This window comes from Carya illinoinensis, chromosome 15 (genome assembly GCF_018687715.1).
Source record: "Carya illinoinensis cultivar Pawnee chromosome 15, C.illinoinensisPawnee_v1, whole genome shotgun sequence".
NCBI lineage: Eukaryota > Viridiplantae > Streptophyta > Magnoliopsida > Fagales > Juglandaceae > Carya > Carya illinoinensis.
The window spans coordinates 41,956,215-41,979,762 of record NC_056766.1 but is presented as its reverse complement, the minus strand read 5'-3'; the positions used below and the strand labels follow the sequence as shown (position 1 = coordinate 41,979,762).

Here is a 23,548-nt window from a genome sequence, read left to right as displayed (position 1 = left end):
GATCTATATAACTTAAATGATAAATTTTAATTTGTAAAATTTAAAATTTTAAACTTAAATTTTTTAAATTAAATTATACCTTGTAAACTTTTACCATATTTACTCTACATAGCGGCTTCAAAATAGATTCTTTATGGTTCTTAACATTTATAACGGCACTTTTGTCGGCCAGATAAAAATACAGTTAGTTTTCCGTAATTGTTGGTGCCGTGGAAGGTACGTACGTAATTGAACAATTAGGTGCAGAAAATGATAGTTTAGCTGTTAACAATAAATAAGATTTTGAGACCTTTGCGTGCAAATTATGCTACCAAAGTTAAATGGCCATGCAAAATGCGCGCCATGATCTTCTCCGCCGTGCCTGCATCTATCTATTAGTATTATACGCGGCGTAGTTACTGTGGGGACGAGAATACTGCTAGCATTTATGGAGCCTTTGCTTGTTGGTTGTTATCTGTTGCAATAAATACCCGCGAGTGTTGCGTTGATATGGGTATCCGCACTGTTCACGAAATTGTTCCCATATCTTCTTGTCGGCTTCTTCTTCGGAAAGGTTCGCAAGACTCGCCAAGTATATCTATATGTGATAACTCTATCTCATCTCTCTCTCTCTCACAGTGGCGACTTCTCAATATTTTTCTTGTTTGTTCTAGGTTTTTCCCTGATGCCCATGATTTTCCCTGGCACACATGAGTAGTGCTCTCTATTGTTTATTAATTTCCTGGAATCGGATCGATTCCCTTTGAGCTTTAATTTTCCCAGAAATTTCTAAGCGGATCTGATAAGGCGACGTTCGTGGATCTTTCTTGTATTACATGACATGGGGTAAGTTTTTCTGATTCCCATTACAGATTTGGACTTCTATGGGTATTTATGCCTCAATGAGTCTTCAAGCTTCTGAATTTAATTTGCGAGTTTTTTCGCTTATGTTTCACTTAGAAGCTGCTGTACTGGTTTTGCGGTTTGGTTCATGAGACCCGATAAAAAAAAGTTGTTTGGTTCGTCAGAAAACAAAGGAAAAAATAAGAGTAAGGGTAGATACAAGTTCTAAATAGATAAATCTAGTGCGAATTCTTTGTTAAAAAATGAATCCCACGATTTTAAGATAGGGTTCATGTATTTTTTTTTTTTTTTTGTAAAGGATTAATGCGTGTGACTTCTCTATTTATACTCGTAGAAAATATTTCTAAAGAATAAATTACGATTGAGTAAAGAAATGAAATTGTCACTCATCATGGAGACCTGTATATCATATTGAGGGTGTGGCTATTTGTTAGTCACGGATTGTGCTTATTTCACTCCGTATATAACACTTTTATGGACTGATTTTTATGCTTTGGTGGTTCTTGGTCTGTATTGGATAAATACGATTTATAACTTTCTGACTTTTGCTTGCTATATGTAACGAATCTCTTGTCTGTTGGAAACTTGCACGTGCCCTCTAACTAGTATATATATAGGCAGGCTCAGGCTTTTAAGTTTTCGTGAAGAACATTAGTAGCAAAGCACGGTGATGGATGTTGAAGGAAAAGCTTTGAAGGCAGGTGGTTGGAGTTCGAGTACTCCAACTCTGGCTTCATCTAGGAAGCGCAGAAAGACTTGTTGTTTGGCGGTGATCGGCACTACAATCGGCATCGTGATATTGATTGTCATATTGGCTTTCACGGTGTTCAAAGCCAAGCGTCCGGTGACAACTTTCGACGACTTAAGCATCAAAGACCTCGACTTCTCCTTCGACATTGCCAGGCTCGCCGTGCGCTTGAACGTCACTCTGGATGTCGATGTCTCCGTCAAGAATCCCAACAAGGTCGGCTTCAAGTACTCCAACTCCACCGTCATTCTCAACTATAGAGGCGAGCTTGTCGGTGAAGCCCCTCTGCTCCCCGACAAGATATCTGCTGGCGAAACCAAGCACATGAACCTGTCGCTCACCGTCCTTGCCGACCGCTTGCTCTTCAACACTAAGCTTTACTCCGATGTCACCTCCGGTATCCTACCCTTCAACACCTACATCAAACTTCCTGGAAAAGTCAAAATCCTTTTTTTTAATATCCACGCCACTACGTCCTCATCTTGTGATTTCGATATCTACATCTCCAATCGAACCATTAGCGAGCAACGATGCAAATATAAGACAAAATTTTAAGTATCAATAGCAAGTACGTAATATCTTTTTTTTTTTTTTCCCGTCCTCGTACAGTAATTTCCTCGAGATCTTATTTTACTTTTTAAGATATCAAAATGTCGTACCTTATATTTATGTTTGCTTTTTATTTTTGGTTGAGTCAATTCAGATATTTGTAATTTTTACTGTTCATATATATATATATTTATATATTCCGCTGTCAAAAATACTATCTACAATCATTTTTATATATTTTTTTTATATTTTATTAATATGATTGGTTATATTATTTTTTTAATATAAAATATCTACTTAACCAATCATATTAATAGAATATATAAGACGTACGTAAAAATAATTGTATATAGTAGAACTTAAAAGCAAGTAAATACAGAATTTAAATAAAAAGAAAATTAATTTTTTTAATAAGAAATTTTTTTGTTTTTTAAAACGACCATTTGCATAGTTCACGATGGTACGTAATATTATTATTATTCATTATACCTTGTCTATTTTTTAGCCGGAATAAGTTTATTTATTTAAAAAGAAAAATAGAAACAGCAAAAATCAGAATTCATAATCAAGATAGAAATAAAAATGTTGCGTTGTGATCTTTTGTATGATTGTGAGGTGTAAAATGCCTTTGTCTATGATCTAGTACTCCCGTACACGTAAGTTTCAGGTCATGTGGTCGGTGTTTACGCGTTGTAGGTGACTCATTCATCAGTTTTCTCACCTAAAAAAAGCCCACTCTCGACTGTTGACGTGCAGTTTGATTGGTGCTTTCTCCTTTTTGTAGTTATAAATGTGAGGCTGAAATCATAGTCAGATTTAATTTCTCATAAAAGAAATCATCTTTTTGTAGAAATAAAAAAAGAGGAATAGAGGCCATTGATCTGATCATTACAGATAAAATCATGAATCTAATCGCCACGGGTGAGGATATAGAAGGATACAAAATGCCTGAAATGACAGAAACCCAGGATTTATTGCACTCGGGCCCACTGCCATAGGTAATTAAGAATAGACATTTTGAAAAAATATCTCCTCAAGTTGTTACAACTCGAATCTTAAAAAATATTAATTGCATATTTGAATTTAAAGAGAGTAATATAGCTTATAATTTTAGAATTTTTAATTTATAAAATAAGTTTTATTAGTTTTTAATAAAATATATTGTATTTATTAATAACATACATTATAACTTTAATTTGAAACATACATTACAAGTCAATTATAATATTAATAACTTCTTAATATACAATTATGTCTGACATGATCTAGTCTATGCTGTAAATTTCTATAGACTATTGTCTGAAAGACAGCACAATTCTATCTAAAATAGAGTTAAACGAATCCCATACTCTGTTTAAGGAGGAGTAGATGACATACTTTATAGATAAAAGTTCAAAAGACTGTGATCTTTTTTTGTTTTTTTTGTTTTTTAAAACAACATACATAATTGAAATTAAAGATATATGAAAAAAATAAATTACATTCTAGAAAGATATAGATCCACATTTTTAACCTTAGAGGAAAAAATTACAAATAAAGTGACTGCATGTAAGAGCTATCCGCCACCCTGAGAGTATGGTGGTTAATCAAGTCTGAAGTAATTAGTAGATCTGGACTAAAAAAAGTAGCGCATGGCGGCAAAAGAGCACTCTTTGTGGTAGCGCATGGATTTCACACGCCTACTTTAGACTGTGCGTGTGGCTCACGCATAGCTTCATTTTAATTATTCACCTATATGAAGGATTGGCGTCTTGAGAAACCTGCATTAGGGCATGTGGTGGTTGCCAAACACCAAAGAGCAACAGATTTGCCTTTCGGCATACTTAATCATGAAAAAATAACCAAAAAATGAAAAAGAAAGAAGAAAACTAGATAAGAGAGGGAGAAGGGATGAAGAAGGGACTGCATAGTTTTTGATTTGATGGTGATTTTTAGAGAGGAGGAATCTCTCTCTAAACTAATAATATGTTTTACTATTAAAAAATTATTTATTGTCTGGTAACTATATGTTCAAAATATTTTTAAATATGTTATAATTGTTAGGAAATACATTAAAAAAGTATTTTTTTTTTAAATTATGACCATATTCATAAAAATTTGACAATTATAATCATCTAAAAATTGTAAAAGTTATGACCATATTTGTAAAAATTTCAAATTATCTAAAAAAGCACATTTGATAACATACATCTAAGTGATAAGATTTATTGGATGTTTAGGTCGTGTGGTCCGTGCACGTATCGTAATCTGCATTTTAGGTAACTCATTCACCAGTTTTCTCACTTAAATGAGAAAAATTCTGCTTATTACTTTTTACATCACGTACTAATATATAGTTTGTCATTTTTATCATAAAAAGAGCCAACTCTCAACAGTTGATTTGCAGTTTAATTGGTGTTTTCTCCTTTTTTTTTTTACAACAAATGAGAGAATGATCATGAAGTCATGATCAATTTTAATTTTTCATAATATGAATATGTTTTTTATTTTTTTTGGTCGTGAATCTCATCACCATGGATGAGGATCAAGAAGGATGGAAAAAGCTGGAGGAGAGGGTAGGATTTATTGCTCCTATGACCATTAGGTAAATAATAAATATTTTGAAAACAAAAATTTTATATTCAATCATTTTTATGCATTTCAGTGATATGATTAGTTAGGTATTAAAAAAAATTAATCCAACCAATCATATTAGTGGAGTGCACATGAAGTACGAAAAAATAACTATACGTAACATTTGAGTAAAAAGGATTATAATTTCTAACATAATAGTCATAGTCGTAAGTGTGTACATGCCGTATAATTATTTTGAAAAAAGTGAATAAATACAGAAGTTTACAAAAAAATTAATTTTTTAATAATAGACCTTACTTTTTTTTAAAGTAATTACACGATGATACTGCTTGCGTACTTTACGATTATATGTAGTATTACTCAATTAATAAAATTACTATAATGATTTGCCCTTCGACAAGATCTCTTTTCCAAAAAATGAAAGGAAAAATGAGAAAAAATGACAAAAAAAAAAAAAAGTTCTATAACATTCCTTAATGAATAATACAATATTCGTCGTTTACAATATATGTATATATATATATATAAGGCGACCATTAAAGTGTTGTTTCAATAGTTAGATCAGATAAGATGAGTTAAAATAAAAATTAAAATTTGAATAAAATATTATTAAAATATTATATTTTAATATTATTATTATTTTAAAATTTAAAAAAATTAAAATTTTTATTATATTTTATATAAAACTTTAAAAAATTATAATGAAATAAAATAAAACGAGGGCTTAAACCTAACAAAAAAAGACAGCCGATCATGCCAGAGGTTGAGAAGCCCATTATACTGGCCCAAGTTAATGGGATTTGTTGCCATCCATCGTGAAGATTTTGATGGGTTACTTATTTTATCTCAACGGTTATGATTAAACAAAAATTCTATGTGCAGTTATTTTCGCGTACTCTTTTATGTACTTCAGTGATATGATTGGTTGTATATTAATAAAAAAAATCCAACCAATTATATCAGTGGAGTGCACAGAGAGTATACAAAAATGACTATATGTAGCATTACTCATGACTAAATTGGAATGGGAAGTATTAGTTTTTGATATTTTGAAGGTACAATATCTCGGTATTGGTAGTTTTTTTTTTTGAAAGGAAACCTCAGAATCTTTTATTCATTCAATTTTAGTAACAACATTTTTTTCCTTCAGTACATAAACTTGCATACCTTCCGAACCCTCTTCCATCCATATTCTATCTTCATTTACAGTAAAAGAAAATTTTGCAAGAAAATGAGCTACATAATTGCTCTCTCTGTATGCATGTATAACCTTCCAACTAATCCTATTTCTCAGCACCTTCTTGATATCTTCAACCACCTGACCATGCCATTCCCAGCTTGACTCAGGATTGTTCACTGCTTTAACCACTTTCAAAGCATCTCCTTCGAATATCACATCTGTTATATTCAAGTCTGCACATAGTTTCATAGCTTGTCTTAAGGCCTGTAGTTCTGCCACTAAAGGATCTCGCACATTCCTTCTCTGTGAACATAAAGAAACCATCACATCCCCATTCTCATCCCTTATCACCACACCAATCCCCATCCTACCTTCCTTAATCTTCAGAGCAGCATCCCAATTAACTTTAACTTGGTCTTTTGCAGGAGCCTTCCATCTACAAGATCTCCCTCTTCTTATACCTGAATCTTGATTCTTATGACTCTGTTGTTGAACTTGTTTAAACTGAAACAAGCTGTCAGCAGCTAACTTGAATAGCACATCAGGCTTTTCAAATTTGTTTTCAAAAACAAAACTGTTTCGCCTCAACCAAATTCTTCTAAGAACCATAACCATCAACTCCAGATCATTTATACTCAGCTTTTCACACCAATCTGCCCACAGCTCTTGCATCTCCCTTTCATTTGAAACCCATTTCTGTACAGGACTAGCATTTTCTGCCCAAACATCCATGGCTCATTCACAACTCCATAAAGCATGAGATACCGTCTCCTTATGAATTTTACAGACTGGGCAGTAGTATTAATCTATATATGAATATTGACTTATTTATACTTAAAATTAAAATTAATATTATTTTTAATAAAATTTATTTTTTGACTAATCATATTAGATTGATATACATATTAATATACAATTATACTTGTAATTAAATTTTTTCTTCAAAATATATGATGCAACATAGTATGATCGATCATACTTTGTTAAGAGACGTATTTTAATATGAGTATTATTAAATATAATTGTAGAGTGTAGGAGTATCTTATATCTTTAATTTTTTTTATATATATTAAATTTTTTTAAAAAAATACGTGATGTTTGTACTATTATTCTACTGTAATATATATATATATATATATATATATATATATATATATACACGTGTGTGTGAAATGATCAATTAAAAGCTTGAAATTCCCATGACAAATTAACGGTGTTCAATTATTCTTGACATAGGTGAGCCGGCGGCCGCTCAAAAGTTTCTGTGACCATCACTTTCATGGGACACTCACTGTCCATTCACTTGGAATTGAAATTGCCCATAAACAGACAAAATGATCTTTCATAAGCGGTTTAAATGCTTTGACTTTTCAGTGTTTAGGGTATTTTTAAAATATTTTACTAATTTATATTTATTTATCTCAATTGACGAAAGTCTTAATTATAGATGGGACAATTGGGTACATGCCCATACTTCTGAAAGCGGTCCAATTTATAAAAAAAATATTGACTTGTTGAGTTCAAATTTATGTGTAAGGTACGATGTATACGTGGAAAAAATTAAACTAAAAAAAAGACTAATCATAAGTACTAATAAGTTCTCATTCAATTGAGATATTATCTATTTGTTTGATCAAAATAGATGGTCTAATATAAATGGTTAAGTTGAATATTTGAAAATTCTAAACTTACACTATTAAATTAAATATTTTTAGGATTACATAAAGTGTTTATCACTATATATATATGAACTTCTAATTCGGCCAAAAAATTAGAAATGATATATTCCTTTTGATTGACCACTTGGTTCCGTACAAAGTTTGAAATAACAATTTTATCTAATTAATTATCAAATTAAAAAAATTGAGGGATTGCTATTTTGTAATTTTTTTAATTTTTTTTCTAATTATTCATCCTCTAACAAACAAAATGTTGAAGTCAAAAAGAGAATGCCAAGTGAAACTGTTGGAACGGTGGCTTAGTTTTCTGTTGAAAATGTCATTCTAGAGACTTGGTTTGACTATGGCTTGATCTTAGCTCAAGCAAACTTTATCTCAAAAGTCCGCACGAGTAAACTCTAGGTAGATTTTTCACTTAACACTTAACTCGAATGAATATTCGTAAACTAGGTTTCTTGCGCCGTTAAGTATAAATACATACGTTTTTGCATAGTTTTGAACAAATTTGCAGCTAAACCATAGGGAAAAGAGAGATAAATCATTTTGTAAGATTTTGAGAGCTCATTGGATGTACTGGGGCCTTTGGAATTGATGAGTGATTTGTGATAACTCTCTTGTATTCTATTTTTGTGATAGCGAATTCTTTGAGACCGACTTCACTAGTGGATGTAGGCTTGTTCAAACAAAACAACGTAAATCTTGGTGTTCTTTGTGTGATTGTCAAATTTTCTTTTGTTTATTTTATTCTTCAAATTAGCCATTGATAACCTGAAATTCCCAACAAAATAATATAAGAGTGCCAAACTCTATGGGAGGTCTTAAGGAATGGCTATGGTAAAGTTTGAAGTGAAGAAATTCGATAGTCTAAATAATTTTCGTCTATGGCGCATCAAGATGAAGGCTCTATTACGACAACAAGGCTTGGCAAAGGTCTTGGATGATGAAGATCAAGCCTTAATTATGTTGAGTTAGTTGTCAGTTTCATTTGTTAATGTTTTGAACTCAATGTTATATGGTATATATATTATCCTCTTGGTAGATGTAAAATCTGTTTTGAATTCTATCAAGTTAAGAACAAAATTGGGTGTACAAGGTACAGATAATCAAGCCGATGACTTATTTGTGAAATGTTCTTTTGGTGGTAGATCTAGAAAAAGAAGTCCGGAAAATAGTAGGAAAAATTCCAGAACGAGTGCCCCAGATTGAAAAAAAGAAGGAAGGTAAAAGTCCTTCCAATATTATTAGTGTTGAATAACAATATTACAACTCTGATATTGTCCTGGCAGTCAGTGGCTCTATCAACCCTTTTGGTGATAAGTGAGTCATAGATTCAGCTTGTACGTTCCATATATGTCTCAAGAGATATTGGTTAACTACTTACAAATCAGTTAACGGTGATTTCGTTTTGGTTGGGAATGATACGACTTGTGATATTTCTGGGATCGGTTTAGTCAAGATTAAGAAGTATAATGAAATCGTTAGACCTTTGTCTAATGTTTATCATATTCCATCTTTAAAGAAAAATCTTATATCTTTGGGCATTCTTGACATCTTTGGTTATTAGTATTTAGCTGTAGGTGGAATCATTCAAGTCTACAAGGGTTCTTTGGTGGTAATGAGAAGGAAGAAGATGAACGTTCTTTATTTTCTTCTTGGTGAGACAATGATTGGTGAAGCTACATCTTTAGATGTCCTAGATTAAGGTATGGCATGGGCACATGTGATTGGGCCATATGGGTGAACGAGCATGGTCATTTGTGACTAGACAACTTTTGCTTTGTGTGATCAGAAGATAGGAAAGCTTAATTTTTTGTGTTGGCATTATAGTCTTGTGAAGTAGTGTAGAATCAGGTATACTATAGTTTATATTCTTGTGAAGTAGTGCAGAATTAGGTAAACTATAGTTTATTTTTTTCTATTTTTTAGATACATCTTATGCAAGGTGATGCCCTGTTTGTACTCATGTTGTTTGATGACCATTTTGAGGAAATGTTAGACTTGATTTTCTGAAGCAGTGAGTGATGATGTATTTGATGAGTTCAAGCACTTGAATGCTAGTGATCTATAAACAAGAAGGAAGAGCTTTTTTTAGATTGTACAGTTAGGTCCACTCCATAGAAATAGGGTAGCTGAATGGAATGAATTAGACTCTTGTATGAGAGCTTACGGTATGCTTTTGGTATGCCAGGCTTGTACAAAAATTGGGTAAAGCGGTCAACACAACTTGCTATTGGGCGAACCTTTCTCCTTCCCCAGCTTTTCAGTAGTTGTTTAGGAAATGAGAGCATGGTTATAGTAAGAAGGTGAAGTTGCTGAGAGAGCTTTACAATAAAGTACAGATGGTACTCTAGATCATGCTATTGGAAAGTAGTTTATTTTAATTTTGGCATTGGTGAATAGTGAGAGCAAGTCTACAGTTTCATCGTGTAGATAGAGGAGGCAATTTGGCAACCTCCGAGATATACTCATGCAGATTTTGTGGTGTACTTACTTTGACAGAGAATATTTATTGTTAGCCTTCGTGTGTATTTAAAATTCGTTGTTCAAGTAAGCAGTTTATATTGTAGTGTGTTTGCTTTTGTGTGAAGAGGTTGACTCTCTTTATTAGGACCAAGCTTATGATTTGGTCAAGTTGTCTATGGAGATTAAGACTTTTGGATGGAAATGGGTTTCCAAGAGATAGGCGTTATTTTTTTAATCTTTGGTGGGCATCTTTGATGTCTTTATTGTTGAATGGTAAAATTCGATTTGGTGGAATTTATTTTTGTTTAGGCTTAACGGAATTCAAGCTAATGTGGAAATTTGTTGGAATAGTGGCTTGATTTGTTGTTGAAAATGCCATTCTAGAGACTTCGCTCGATTGTGGCTTGACCTTGGCTTGATTGTGGCTCTTGCCAACTTTGGCTTGACGCTTTGCTCAAGTGAACCCTAGATAGATTGCTGGCTCAACATCTGCTCGATAGTTCGCATGAGCGACCTCTAGGTAGATTATTCACTTGACACACGCTCGATAGTCAGTTTGAACAAGCTCTAGGTAGATTGTTCGCTTGACACCTCACTCAAGCAAATATTCATAAATTAGGGTTCTTGGGGCATTAAGTATAAATACACATGTTTTACACAGTTTTGAATATTATTACAGCCAAAACTGAGAGAAAAGAGAGATAACTCATTTTGTGAGATTTTGAGAGTTCATTGGGTGTATTGGAGCTTTTGGGATTGATGAGTGATTTGTGATAAGTTTCTTGTACTCCATTTTTTCAAAGTGAATTCCTTGAGACTGACTTTGCCAGTGGACGTAGGATTGTTCAAGCTGAACCATGTAAATTTTGATATTCTTTGTGTGAATGTCAAATTTTCTTTTGTTTGCTTCCACATTATACTTCAAATTAGCCACTAATAAACAGTTAATCCCAACAGAAACTTTAGCAAAGTTGACAAAATATCAACGGGTTATATAGTATAAATTAAACTAGGAAAAAAAGAGACAATTTTTAATAATCTTCCAATCCCTTGAATGGGATGAAGCGCCATTGTCTTGCTACCCATGAGCAATGTAGAACCCAAACATTTAATATTATTGTAGAATCTACGTATGACATTTATCTTTCTTTAAATGACAAATGGTATTTTGAATAAAAAAATGGCAAGAAATTCTTTTGTAGATCTTAGAGATTTTTAGGGTCTATTTGGCAATACAATTGTGTAAAATACAGAGACTCAAGTTGCAAGGAGAAGTGCAAAATATTTTTGATCTTTTCCAAAAAGGTAAAGCAGCATTACACTGTTTGTGTTTATATATAATCTAACAGAAACTATAGAAACAAGCTAAAATGTATACGTGCATACTTAAAATAGAAAAAACTAAACAACTAAGTGCTTAATAATAAGCACGTGATTGATATACATCTAATAATCTCCCTCAAGATGGAGAATAAATGTTTAAGATTCCCATCTTGCATAAAAAAGCAGAAAAATACTGAAAACCAAGTGGCTTGGTGATAGTGTCAGCCAGATGAGAAGCAGAAGAAACATGTAGTGTTCAAATTAATCCAACTTGAAACTTCTCACGAATAAGATGACAATCAATTTCTCTGTGTTTTCTATGCTCGTGGAAAACAGGACTTGCTGCAATATAAAGTGTAGCCTGATTATCATTATAAAGTAAGGCAACTTAAGGGTGAGAAATTGAAAAATCAGCAAGCAAAGAACGAAGCCAAGTAAGCTCACAAACTGTAGAGGCCATAGCACGATACTTAGTCTTCGTGGAAGACTTGACATAGTGGACTACTTCTTAGATTTCCATGACAACAGAGACATACCAGGAAACACACAAAAATTAGTGATGGGTTTCCTTGTATCAATATAAATTGGCCAGTCTGATCAACAAAGGCTTTGAGGTAGAGTGGAGAATTTGATAGAAAAAATAAGCATTGACCACATGTGGATTTAATGTATCGTAGAATATGATGTGCAATATGAAGGTGAGGAGTACGAGGATGTGCCATGAATTGACTTAAGGTATTAACTGAAAAAGTGATAACTAGTCGAGTCAAACACAAGTATAATAGATAACCAATCAAACGTCGATAAGCACAAGAATCAGATAATAATTCACCCACAGAATGATTATGTTTCAAGTGATGTTGCATAGGAAAACTTACAAGTTTAGCTTCAAGAAAACCTATATCTTTAAGAGTGTCAAGGGCATATTTCCATTGGCAAATAGAAATTCCCCTAGTTGATCGAGCAACTTCAAAGCCTAAAAATAATTTCAGGGTATCCAAATCCTTGAGTTTAAATTGGCTATTTATAAACTTTTTCAAAACAGAAACTGCATGAGCATCATTCCAGGCAATGACAATATCTTCAACATAGACAAGGAGAGCAATGAAAGAAGAACCTTGAACTCAAGTAAACAAATAATATTCATTCTTAGATTGAATAAAACCATGTTGAACCAAGGTGGTGGAAAATTTAACAAACCAATTGCAGGAGGCTTGCTTTAATCCATACAGAGATTTATGTAACCGACACACTCGAGACTCCCCCTTATTGCCAAAACCAGGTAGAAGAGTTATATAAACCTCTTTATCATGATCACCATTCAAAAAGTAATTATTAACTTCTAATTGGTTCAAGGACCAATCATTGATAGAAGCCAAAGCAAGTAATTATTTGAATAGTCACCATTTTAGCCACAGGAGAAAAAGTCTCCAAGTAATCCAAACCTTCAAGCTATGTATATCCCTTTGCAACTAAGCAAACTGTATATCTTTTAACTGAACCATTAGCTTCAAGTTTAACTTTATAAACCTACTTACAACCCATAGGTTGCTTCCCAATACGTAAATCAGTAAGAGACCTGGTTTTCTTCTCTTCCAAGGCTCGAAGTTTAGTTGCTATTGCATCTCTCCAGTAACTAATGCATAGCTTGTTTAAAAGAGGTGGGATCAAACTAATAAAAAACGGATAAGGAAAAAGTTTGATAGGTGGAAGATAGGTTGGAATATGAATGTGTATGAAAAAGATCGTAACACTTACCTACAACAGGAGATGGGACTGTAGAAGCAAAAATAGAACCAAAATTATAATCATGCATATAGCCAGGTAACCGAGAAACACGAGTAGATCTTAGTAAAGAACAAGAATGAAAAAAAGTTTTTAACACTAATTAGAATTTGATGGGAACTGTAAAGAGTTAGAATTGGTGGAATCAGATATTGGAATAGGTAATATAGAAGGAAACTATGAATAAAAAACTAGGGAATGCTGAGAAGTATGAAGATTAAAAGAATGGAATGGAAAAATAGATTCGTGAAATAAAACATCTCATGAGACAAAGATGGAGTCAGTGTCAAGATTTAAAAGCTTGTAACCCTTGACACCATGAGGATAACCAAGGAGAATACATCAATGAGATCTAGGATCAAATTTAGATTGGTTATGAGAAAGAGTTATAGCATAGCATAGATAATTGAAAACTCTAAAATGAGTATAAGAAGGTAAAACATGATAGAGCATTTCAAAAGGAGTTTTCTTAGAAAAAACAAGTGTAGGAATTCTGTTAATTAGATGAACAACAATAAGTATACAATCTCCTGATAAACAAATAGGAAGATTAGCTTGAAACTTAAGAGAACAAGCAACATTTAGAATGTACTGATATTTATGTTCAATAATGGAATTATGTTGAGGTGTTTGCACACAGCTATGCTGATGAACAACACCTTTAAGAGCAAATAAACCTTGTATAGAAAATCCAACACCATTGTCTCTCTGGATGGTTTTAATTGTAGTTTGGAATTGAGTTTGAACCAAAGAGAAGAAGGAATGAATCAATTGGCACATTTCATTTTTATATTTCAATAAATAAACCCAAGTATGCCTAGTGTAGTCATCAAAAATTGTAAAAAAAAGGAATCTATTAATCGTAGGAGTAGACATAGGACCAAAATATCACAATGAACCAAATCAAAGATTGAATTAGTAACTCGAGTACGAGTAAGAAATGATAGTTTCTTTTGTTTTGTAAGAGGAAAAATTGAGCAATGATGTTGCTTATTACAAGAATGAATCTCAGATACAACATCATGAAGAATAGTCAATTTGGAAAATGAAAGGTGACCTAAATAATGATGCTAAAGATCAATAGAATTGTGTATGATAGGAGAAATAGTAGGAGATACAGCAAAAATGAAAGGCTTGTGATACACTGGCTGCTACATAATGTAGATATTGTCATGTATGCTACCCAGTCCAATAGTCCTCCATTCACTAAGGTCCTGAATGAAACAATATTGAGACATGAAATGGAAACAACAATGCAAAGAACTAGTAAGCTTACTTACAGAAATGAGATTGAAAAAGAATAAAGGCATACAAAGGACATTTTTCAAAACAAATGAATCAAAGAATTGTATGGTTCCAACATGAGCAACTGGAACAGAAGATCCATTTGTTAACTTGATAGTGAAATAAAAATAGAAGGTATGGAAGTGAAAAAAATGGTGGAAGGCACTATATGATTAGTGGCGCTTGTATCAATGATCCATGCGTCATAAGATAAATTAGAGAACAAAAAATTACTAGAAAAAACAGAATGTGTAATGTCAAGGGGAAAAATTTGTTTACCTGAAGGGCGTAAAGTGGCATTAGCCAAGGTGTTATTGGAGACCATAGTAATAGTCACATGACCGGAAGAAGATTAAAGACTATGTTGACATTGAAAATTGATAAATGTCAATAGTTGTTGACATTTTTCTACAGAGATTGAGAATTGAGGAATTGGAGCCATTGAAGGTGTAGGATCTGGATCTTGAACTAAAACCTGATTGGCTGAAATAGACTTAGGCTTAGTGCAAAAGTCAGGTGGGTAACCATGAAACTTGTAACACTTATCTATGACATGGCTAGTCATACCACTATGAGAACAAGTTGGTTGATCTTTACGAGTAAATGATTTTCCAGAAGGGGCTCAATTGTTATTCACTGACTTGGAAAACAAAAGAGTAGATTCCAAAGATGAAATGGTCATATGACTCACTTGTCGTTGTTTTTATTCTTGTAAAATAAGAGAAAAAAACTCTATTGATGGAAGGTAGAGGATCCATGGGGAATTGGGGAATATTTGGCATTTGATGCTTGTAAAACTCTTATTAAGCCCCATAAGAAAATGAAGAACATATTGGCGTTGCTGGTAGTCAATTAAAACCATTCAAGCTCCACAAGAATAATGTGGTATGGGAGAATAATTTTGTAATTCATCTTGAAGCCCTTTTATCTATGTAAAGTAAGAACTAACAGACATATTCTCTTGAGATAAAGAACAAATATCCTTCTCTAACTAAAAGATACGAGGACCATTATCATGATCAAAAGGTTCTTTAAGATCAAATCAGACCTCATGGGCAGTTTCAACAATAGATCACGCTCGCAGCAATGTCCTTAGAACCATAATTAAGAAACCATGATAAAATTACGTTATTACAGCATTCCTGAGTATGAACAGAGGATTAGTAGAATTTGGTTGCCGAATCGAACCATTAACAAAGCCAACTTTATTCTTTGCCCGCAGTACCATCATCATCGATAGCGATAGTTCTCTCCTTTGAGAGGTTAAGTAACCAAAATGAAGCTTGGATTGTGGTGCCCTTGACTCCTACATGTAATTTGGTGGAAGTTGCAACATTGAGATGTTGGCCACTTGGGTCACACAGCCCCAGCACACTATGAAAGCAATTGTGTGCATGCATGCAATATGATAGTGTGTAGTTAATTTGCAGCAGTAAAAAAGATAAAAGGATAATCAAGAATTCTACTAGTACCAGAACTTAAAGTTATAACATTGAAAAAAAAAAAAATAAACCACCGGTATTCCAAACTTCAGCATTTAAATAATACAGTCACCCAATTTAAAATTAAACCACACTTAACAAAGGGGAAAAAGAGGCCCCCAAGTCTTCACTTCTTAAGTGGAGCTAAACCTCCAAGCTCATAATCATCCTCTACATCAAAGTCTACAATTCTACTCTGCGGATTTGCAGGTGGGGACACTATAGTGAGATTTTGCAAAATCTCAGTAAATGAAATCAAAACTAACACTTAAAATACAAGCAAGTGGATAAATATGAAATCATGCAAAATAGAAATTATCAAAGAATTATAACATTTATGACTTTAAAAAACACGAGTATAACCATCTCTTATACAAGGCACCACACACTCAAAAAGCCCATTTTTATTCTTAAAACCACAATTTGATTGAGGTATGCACCATGGTCTCCCCTATGGACCATCTACATACTTTGGCTCCCTTCGTCACACCCATGCATGGCTCGTATATGATCATGCATCCTCTAACCTTCGCTAGCGAAGAGGTAATAAAGTCAACTTCAGAGCGTTACAGTCTCACCCGAGCCCTTTGTAGCCGAACGACAACCCCAAGGATGCCACTCAACTTTATGCACTCCCGAGTGATCAGAGGAGCTCCATTGAGATAATGTCTCATTTCAACTTAGGGTTGTGATATGCACACACCCACAAAATTATTCTTTTGGCACTAAAAACCACAAAATATACATAGTTCGGCATAAAACATGATTAGAGCACATATACAGAAACTTTAATCACATGTAATAGATGTAATGCATATATGCAATAGATAATTAATGAATGACATAACACAACATTACTTATTAGGTAAAATCATAAAACATATAATTTCATAGCAAGTCAATTTCCAACACTTCACAGATTCACAATTTCTCTACTACAAATTATTCCCAATGCTTCGTGGCTCTTAGCCACTTCACAAATCCACAACCAATGTCTACAATTCAATCTCAATGCTTCTCATTAGTCATTTGATCATCATTCCCAACCAGATTGCACAAATCATAGATTCTCACTTTTCCATTTACGAGTATTTTAAATTTAGTTCAACAACCACTTACTAATGCGATGGTAAAATTTCTGGATGATCATAGCACACTGAGTCCTAATTCGCTAGTCATGGCGGTTCCTCTCAGGGTGAGAGAAAAATTAGTGTGTGTTAGCATGCGTTCAGGTTGCTGAAAAGGGATAAAATTAGAAAATCAAAGTGCAAACGTGAGACAGAAAAATTGAAAGGCATCTCAAGAGGTGGAGGATCTTATTATAGTGGCATCATCTAGGGTGGAGCATGATGGAAGGGAAACATTGATTAGCATGTTTGGATAGAACATGGTGCTTCAATGGGATAAGTAGGTGGAGGCAAATTTGGCAAAAAATAGAGGGGTGAGATGAATAAGAAATTGTGGTGGTTGGTGGCGGTTAGCAACGGCAGAACCTTAGGAGAGAGAAATAAAAAAAAAAGAGAGGAAATTTGAGAGGGCTGAGCAGGAGGGGTATGGAGGAGGTGGGTGAGCGGTCGGATGGCTTTCGGTGGGCATCTATGGTGGCGGATTGTGGTAGCAACGTAACCCTAGGAGAGATAAAATCTATGGGAACGAAAGAAAGGGGAGAAAGGAAGGGTTTTACAGTGTGGTCTTGGAGTCAAATCATGGTTGCGAGGAGTCTTGGCTACGATAGTGACTTAGAGGAAGGGAGATGGGATAGGGTGTTTGACATAGGGTTAAAATGAGAGAGAGAGAGAGAGAGAGAGAGAGAGAGAGAGAGAGAGAGAGAGAGAGAGAGAGAGAGAGAGAGAGAGAGAGAGAGAGAGAGAGAGAGAGAGAGAGAGAGAGAGAGAGAGATGGGAGAGCTTGTCAAGGGTGTTGAGGTGAGGAACGACGATGGTGTAGGTGTGGGCTACATCTAACAGAAACACAAATCACAACAGAGAGAGAATGGCAGTGAGATAGCAGGAGGTTGACAAAGAGAGAAACAGATGGAGTAGACAACTTGATGGTGGTGGTTAGATGGTGGCTGCTAGAGTAATGGTGAAACAGAGTAAAAGAGAGAGATAAGAGTGTGTGTGTGTGTGTGAGAGAGAGAGAGAGAGAGAGAGAGAGAGAGAGAGAGAGAGAGAGAGAGAGAGAGAGAGAGAGAGAGAGATTAGAGGATTGCTCTATGCAAGGATGTTGGGGGGTGGGACGAATAGCACTGAAAATGTCAGTAGGCCTGACGAGTGACGATGGCAGGGAGAGAATATTCATTCAGGGAGGCCACAAGTTGCAAAGAGGAAGGGGCCCACGAAGGGTGCAGCTTAAGAGGGAAGAAAGGGAGGAGGAAAGAAGAGAAAAGAAAATTAGGGTTTTCATCCTCCCTCCACCCCTACCCCCCTAAAAAAAGAGGTGCAAAATGGCTTCATTTTAAGGGGTGAGGGGCTGGGCCCTATCTTGTGATTTTGGACTTCTACACGAGCCCAACGTGGATGATCTCCACTATGAAGGAAATATAGATTCAAAGAATCCTCAGAAGTAACGAAGGAAATATCAGAGGAAGATGCCATTGACGAAACCCTAAGTTGATACCTGTAAAATTCATAGACTCAAGCTGCATGGAGAAGTGAAAAATATTTCTGATCTTCTCCAAAAGGTAAAGTAGCATGACACTATTTGTGTTTATATATAATCGAATAGAAGATATAAAAACAAGCTAAAATGTACACGTGCATACTTAAAGTAGAAAAAACTAAATAACTAAGTGCTTAATAATAAGCACGTGATTGATATACATCTAATAGACTATGCTCAAGTATTCTTATATATTTCATTTCTAAAAATCACTCAAACACAAAACATTTTCAATTTCAAATTTTAATTTTTTCATTTAATCATTATAACTTTTCCAAACTTCTAAACAAAATACAAAAAAAAAAAAAAAAAAATACTACTTTTTTAAATTTCAAAATAAAAATAATATTTAATTTTTTTTAACTCTATTATATTTTTATTCAATTTTTTTTAATCAAATAAAATATTTTAATTTAAACCATTGCAATACTATTCATAAACATAGGTTTGGTAATTCAAAATTATCATATCATCATTACAACTTTTTTAAATTTACATATCAAATATAATAAACAATTCAATTATTTCAAATCCTAATTTATTTTTTTTAATTTTAAAATAATAATAACATTAAAATATAATATTTTAAATTTTTATCTAAAACTAAAATTTCTCACCTCTCTCCCCCAAAACATTAAAGTTGTCATTAAAATTCCACCTAAAATGAATTCGGTGATTGACTTTGTTTCAAGTCACCAGAGCTATGAATATTTGATGGGTAGATGGGCCGATACACTCATATTTAATCTACAAAACAATATTCAGCTGTGGATGCATGTTTCGGAGTTACCAAGAACAACTGAGGGAGGTTGTATTGAATCTTGAAACCAGAACAGGCCGAGTAGTTGATATATAACTGGCCGTACGTCTAGGTCAAAAACTAAGGGGCTGTATTTAACTTGATGATTGGTTCTGGTGAAATCTGTAACAGCCACGTCAGCTAGCTACCGTGTGCAAAATAGAAAAAGAGAATAATCCTTAGTTAAAAAACAAATATTACAAAAGTAAACTTGATGATCTGGAATGTGATATTATAAAACTTTATTTTATATATATATATATATATACATTTTAAAGTAAATTTAATGTTTCTCACTGAATCATATTAGTTTGTAAAATCCCTTTATAAGTATATTTGCAAGCTGAAATGTTGATTTTTCTCGTTAGATATTGTGAAAGCACTCATGTTTATCTCAAATGTTTGTATTAAAATCATCATAGTTTTTTAGTTCTAATTATAATTTTTAATATTTTGTATTAAAACCATTATATAGTTTGAGAAAAATTTCAACAACTGTGGAATTATTTAACATTTATTATATTTGAATTTTATATTTATTTCAATTTTTTGATTTACACTTAATATCAACGCCTTTAAATGACATTTCATGCATTTGAATGCATATTTTGTTCTAATTTTCAAACGAACTGCTTCATATTCAAATGGGTATGGTGTGAAAATGTAATGTTTGAACAGTTACTGTTGTAATTCTAGGGTTTAAGCAAGAACACCAAATATCTCAACAAGATACCAAAATTGATTTAATAAATATAAAACAGAAAATACAATTAGATTGTAAATAAGAAAATAGAACGAATATACCAAGAACACGAGGATTTAACGTGGTTCGATCCTTTTAGATTTACATCCATAGGGGGAACTGGCCAGAGATCATCTTATTAGAACTTCCAATTGCAACAGAGGAACAGGTTACAAGATTCAGGTCATAAAATGACCTTAACTCCCTCTCAATCTTCACTGATTTTAGTTTCTCTCATAAACTCTAATTTCTCTGTTAGCTCTTTTCTCTTATACGGCTCTGTCTCTCTCTTCTCTCTACAGTGGCCATCACTTGGCCTTTTATACTACTAACTTGTAACACAGCAAAACCCTAATGCATATGATCTAAACACATGGCCATGTAATAACAACCGGATTACAAGAACAGAATAATAAGATACAAATTACAAATATGTCCTTCTATATACAAATTATTGACACATAATACTACAATCTCCACCTTGTCATTAATTTGACTTCAAGGTTCCCCATCTCTAGTCAGATCCCACCTTTTATTCCCTGGTCAACTCTCCTCCATGTTGATCAAGTCTAGGCAGTTCTTGAACTTTGATCTTGGCAATGGTTTAGTCATCATATATGTTAGGTTTTCTTCTGTTGGCACTTTCTCCACTTTGACAGTGCCACCTGCAACCATATCTCTAACAAAGTGAAGTCTAATGTCAATATGTTTTGATCTTTCATGAAAAACTTGATTTTTAGTGAGATGTATAGTGCTTTGATTATCACAGTAGACTGTGATATTACCCTCAAATAAACCTAATTCATTTGTTATACCTCTCAACCATAAAGCCTCCTTTATAGCCTCTGTTATCGCTATGTATTCAGTCTCAGTTATTGACAAAGCTACAACTGATTGTAAATTAGATTTCCAACTCACAGCACCATCAAAAGCAGTGAATACATAGCCAGTCAGGGACTTCCTTGTATCCAAGTTTCCAGCAAAATCAAAATCTACAAACCACAGATTTCTTGACCACTTAACACATTGCCACCAAAACTTAACCCTAAACCAGAGGAGCCTATTAAGTACTAAAACACCCACTTCAATGCTTGCAAGTGGGGTTTCCCATGAACCTACTAACTAGACTAACAGCATAGGTAAGGTCTAGTCTTGAACAGACCATTGCATACATGGTACTACCTACCATACTTGCATATGGTATTTTTATCATAAATTCCCTTTCATCATCAGTTTTAGGGGACTGATTTACAAAAAGTTCAAAATGTTGTCCAATTGGGTGGGGTATTCACAGATTTAGCTAAATCCATGCTAAATCTTTTAAGTACCCTTTGTAGATATGTGTTTTGTGCTAAGTAGAGTAATTTCCTTTTTCTATCTCTAATTATATCCATACCTAAGATTTTCTTAGCAGGTCCAAGGCCTTTCATTTCAAAAACAGATTTTAAAATTTCTTTTACATGCTCAATTTTACACTTATCTTTACAAGCAATGAGCATGTCATCCACATATAATAAAAGGTAAACAGTGACATCATCAGAAACTTTAAAATATACACAGTTATCATAATTGCATCTTTTAAAACCATTCTCAACCATATGCGTGTCAAATCTTTTATACCACTGTCTTGCGGATTGTTTTAGTCCATACAAAGATTTTTTCAACAAACACACATGGTTTTTATTGGATTCGTTTATAAAGCCTTCAGGAGGTTGCATGTATAGAGTTTCTTCTAATTCACCATGTAGAAAAGCAGTTTTAACATTCAACTGTTCTAAAAACAAGTCATGATAAGCAATGTAGGCTAACAACAATATGATAGAACTGTGTTTTACTACAAGAGAGAAAATTTCATTGAAATCCATACCTTCTCTTTGTGTAAAACCCTTTGCCACTAACTTACCTTTGTACCTAGGTTTTTCTACCCCAGTTATACCCTCTTTTTTCTTAAATATCCATTTAGACCCTATGATTTTAACTTTTTCAGGTTTTAACACCATTTCCCAAGTCTTATTCTTATAAAGAGATTCCATTTCTTGTTGCATTGCAAGAAGCCAATTACTAGATTCTTTACTATGCATTGCTTCTTTATAACACCTTGGTTTAGGACCTTCAATGTCTTGTGCTACACAGAGAGCACAAGAAATTTTAGATTAATTCTAGCAATTAATTTCAATAAATAATGAAAATAGAAAAGACAAGAGACTTGCTTTAGTTTCAATTGAAAATTTTGATAACTTCATAAAAAATCGCTTCCTCCGAAACCTACAAACCGGATTGAAATAGCTGTAGATTCGAAAATATTAAGATTTTACCAAAAATAAAAAATCCTAATAAACACACTAAAAATAAATATGTAAATAAAGAAGCAATATGTAAAAAAATATGGCCAAAATTGGATCACAATCACTTCCTGACCGAGAAATGAAATATTATCATAACAGGCAAAAAATATCTAAAATTAGAGATTTGAAGAGGAAAACAGTTGAACTTGAGCTCGAAAATGATGCACACCAACCATAGCTGGACAACCACAGTGTGCACGAGCACTGAAAAGAACTTTTTGAATTGGGTTCATACTTCTTATGTGCAAATTCGATACCTGTGGCCAAAGTTATGGCTAAAATATCGATACGTGCTCAAAACTGTCCCAAATCAAAGAAAAATCACTATTTCCTACTTAACTTGCGTTGACCTGCCATCTCGAGGTGGTTCAGTGCCATCAATGTATAATCTGACAGCTCAATATCATCTGACTCAGATCCCCCTCCATCAAATTCTAACTGACTTTAGATTAATTTGAACCAATTTCAATAGATTCAAAACTATATTTATTTTTAAATTGTCCCATAATTGAATTTTTATTTATTTTTAATTATTGTACAAAATATGATGAAATAAATATATAGTAACTTTTTCATTATTGTATTCAATAAGAATCGCATGAAAATTGAATGATAAAACATATAGTTCTTTATTTTCTTTAGTTGAACAAAAAAATTAAGAGATGAATGTGTATTTTGTATTAAATTTATGGTTGTGTATAGAATAGTAAATTTGCCATGTGCTTATAACTTAATGATCTTTATCTTCTTTGCATGAGGCAAAAAAAAAAAAAAAATGCCAACAACTGAAGTTGAATATAAAAATTACATGTTCAATGAAATTTTTTAGATTGATGATATCATATTTTGATTCAAATTAGTCAATGAGTTTATATTTTATACTCTTTTGTACATGATATTAAATGCTTGAATATTATTATATATGATTTTTAATACATTTTACCAATTTTCCTCTCAATTTTCCTCTTTCTCATTAGTTCTCTCTTTATCTCTCTTTATCTCTAATACCTTGCTTTTCCTTTCTATCTTGTCCCATTCCCCCATTTTTTTACACTCTTGATGATGGCTCTTTGATGGATGGAGTCTGGTATA

The 23,548-nt window shown here is 33.2% G+C and overlaps 2 protein-coding genes across 5 annotated transcripts; one reads left to right on the top strand and one right to left on the bottom strand.

Annotated features, from left to right (window-relative positions):
* Positions 1-392: 392 nt before the first annotated feature.
* LOC122297536 lies at positions 393-2,181 on the top strand. Of its 4 annotated transcripts, none has more exons than XM_043107635.1 (3): positions 393-553; positions 654-825; positions 1,461-2,181. In XM_043107635.1, exon 3 carries the CDS (start codon positions 1,514-1,516, stop codon positions 2,144-2,146), a length of 633 nt encoding a protein of 210 aa, XP_042963569.1. In that variant the 5' UTR covers positions 393-553; positions 654-825; positions 1,461-1,513; the 3' UTR covers positions 2,147-2,181. The 4 variants fall into 4 exon arrangements, with proteins under 4 accessions (XP_042963569.1, XP_042963572.1, XP_042963568.1 ...); XM_043107638.1 differs by having other exon boundaries at positions 412-571; XM_043107636.1 differs by lacking the exon at positions 393-553 and adding an exon at positions 565-583.
* A 3,647-nt stretch (positions 2,182-5,828) lies between these two features.
* On the bottom strand, positions 5,829-6,626 carry LOC122296954. The gene has a single exon (XM_043106748.1). The coding sequence runs from the start codon at positions 6,624-6,626 to the stop codon at positions 5,829-5,831; it is 798 nt and encodes a 265-aa protein (XP_042962682.1).
* Between the last annotated feature and the right edge of the window lie 16,922 nt (positions 6,627-23,548).

Bases quoted from the DNA above. Each gene is read 5' to 3' on its own strand.
- LOC122297536 (XM_043107635.1), top strand. From the start codon at position 1,514: ATGGATGTTGAAGGAAAAGCTTTGAAGGCAGGTGGTTGGAGTTCGAGT.
- LOC122296954 (XM_043106748.1), bottom strand. From the start codon at position 6,626: ATGGATGTTTGGGCAGAAAATGCTAGTCCTGTACAGAAATGGGTTTCA.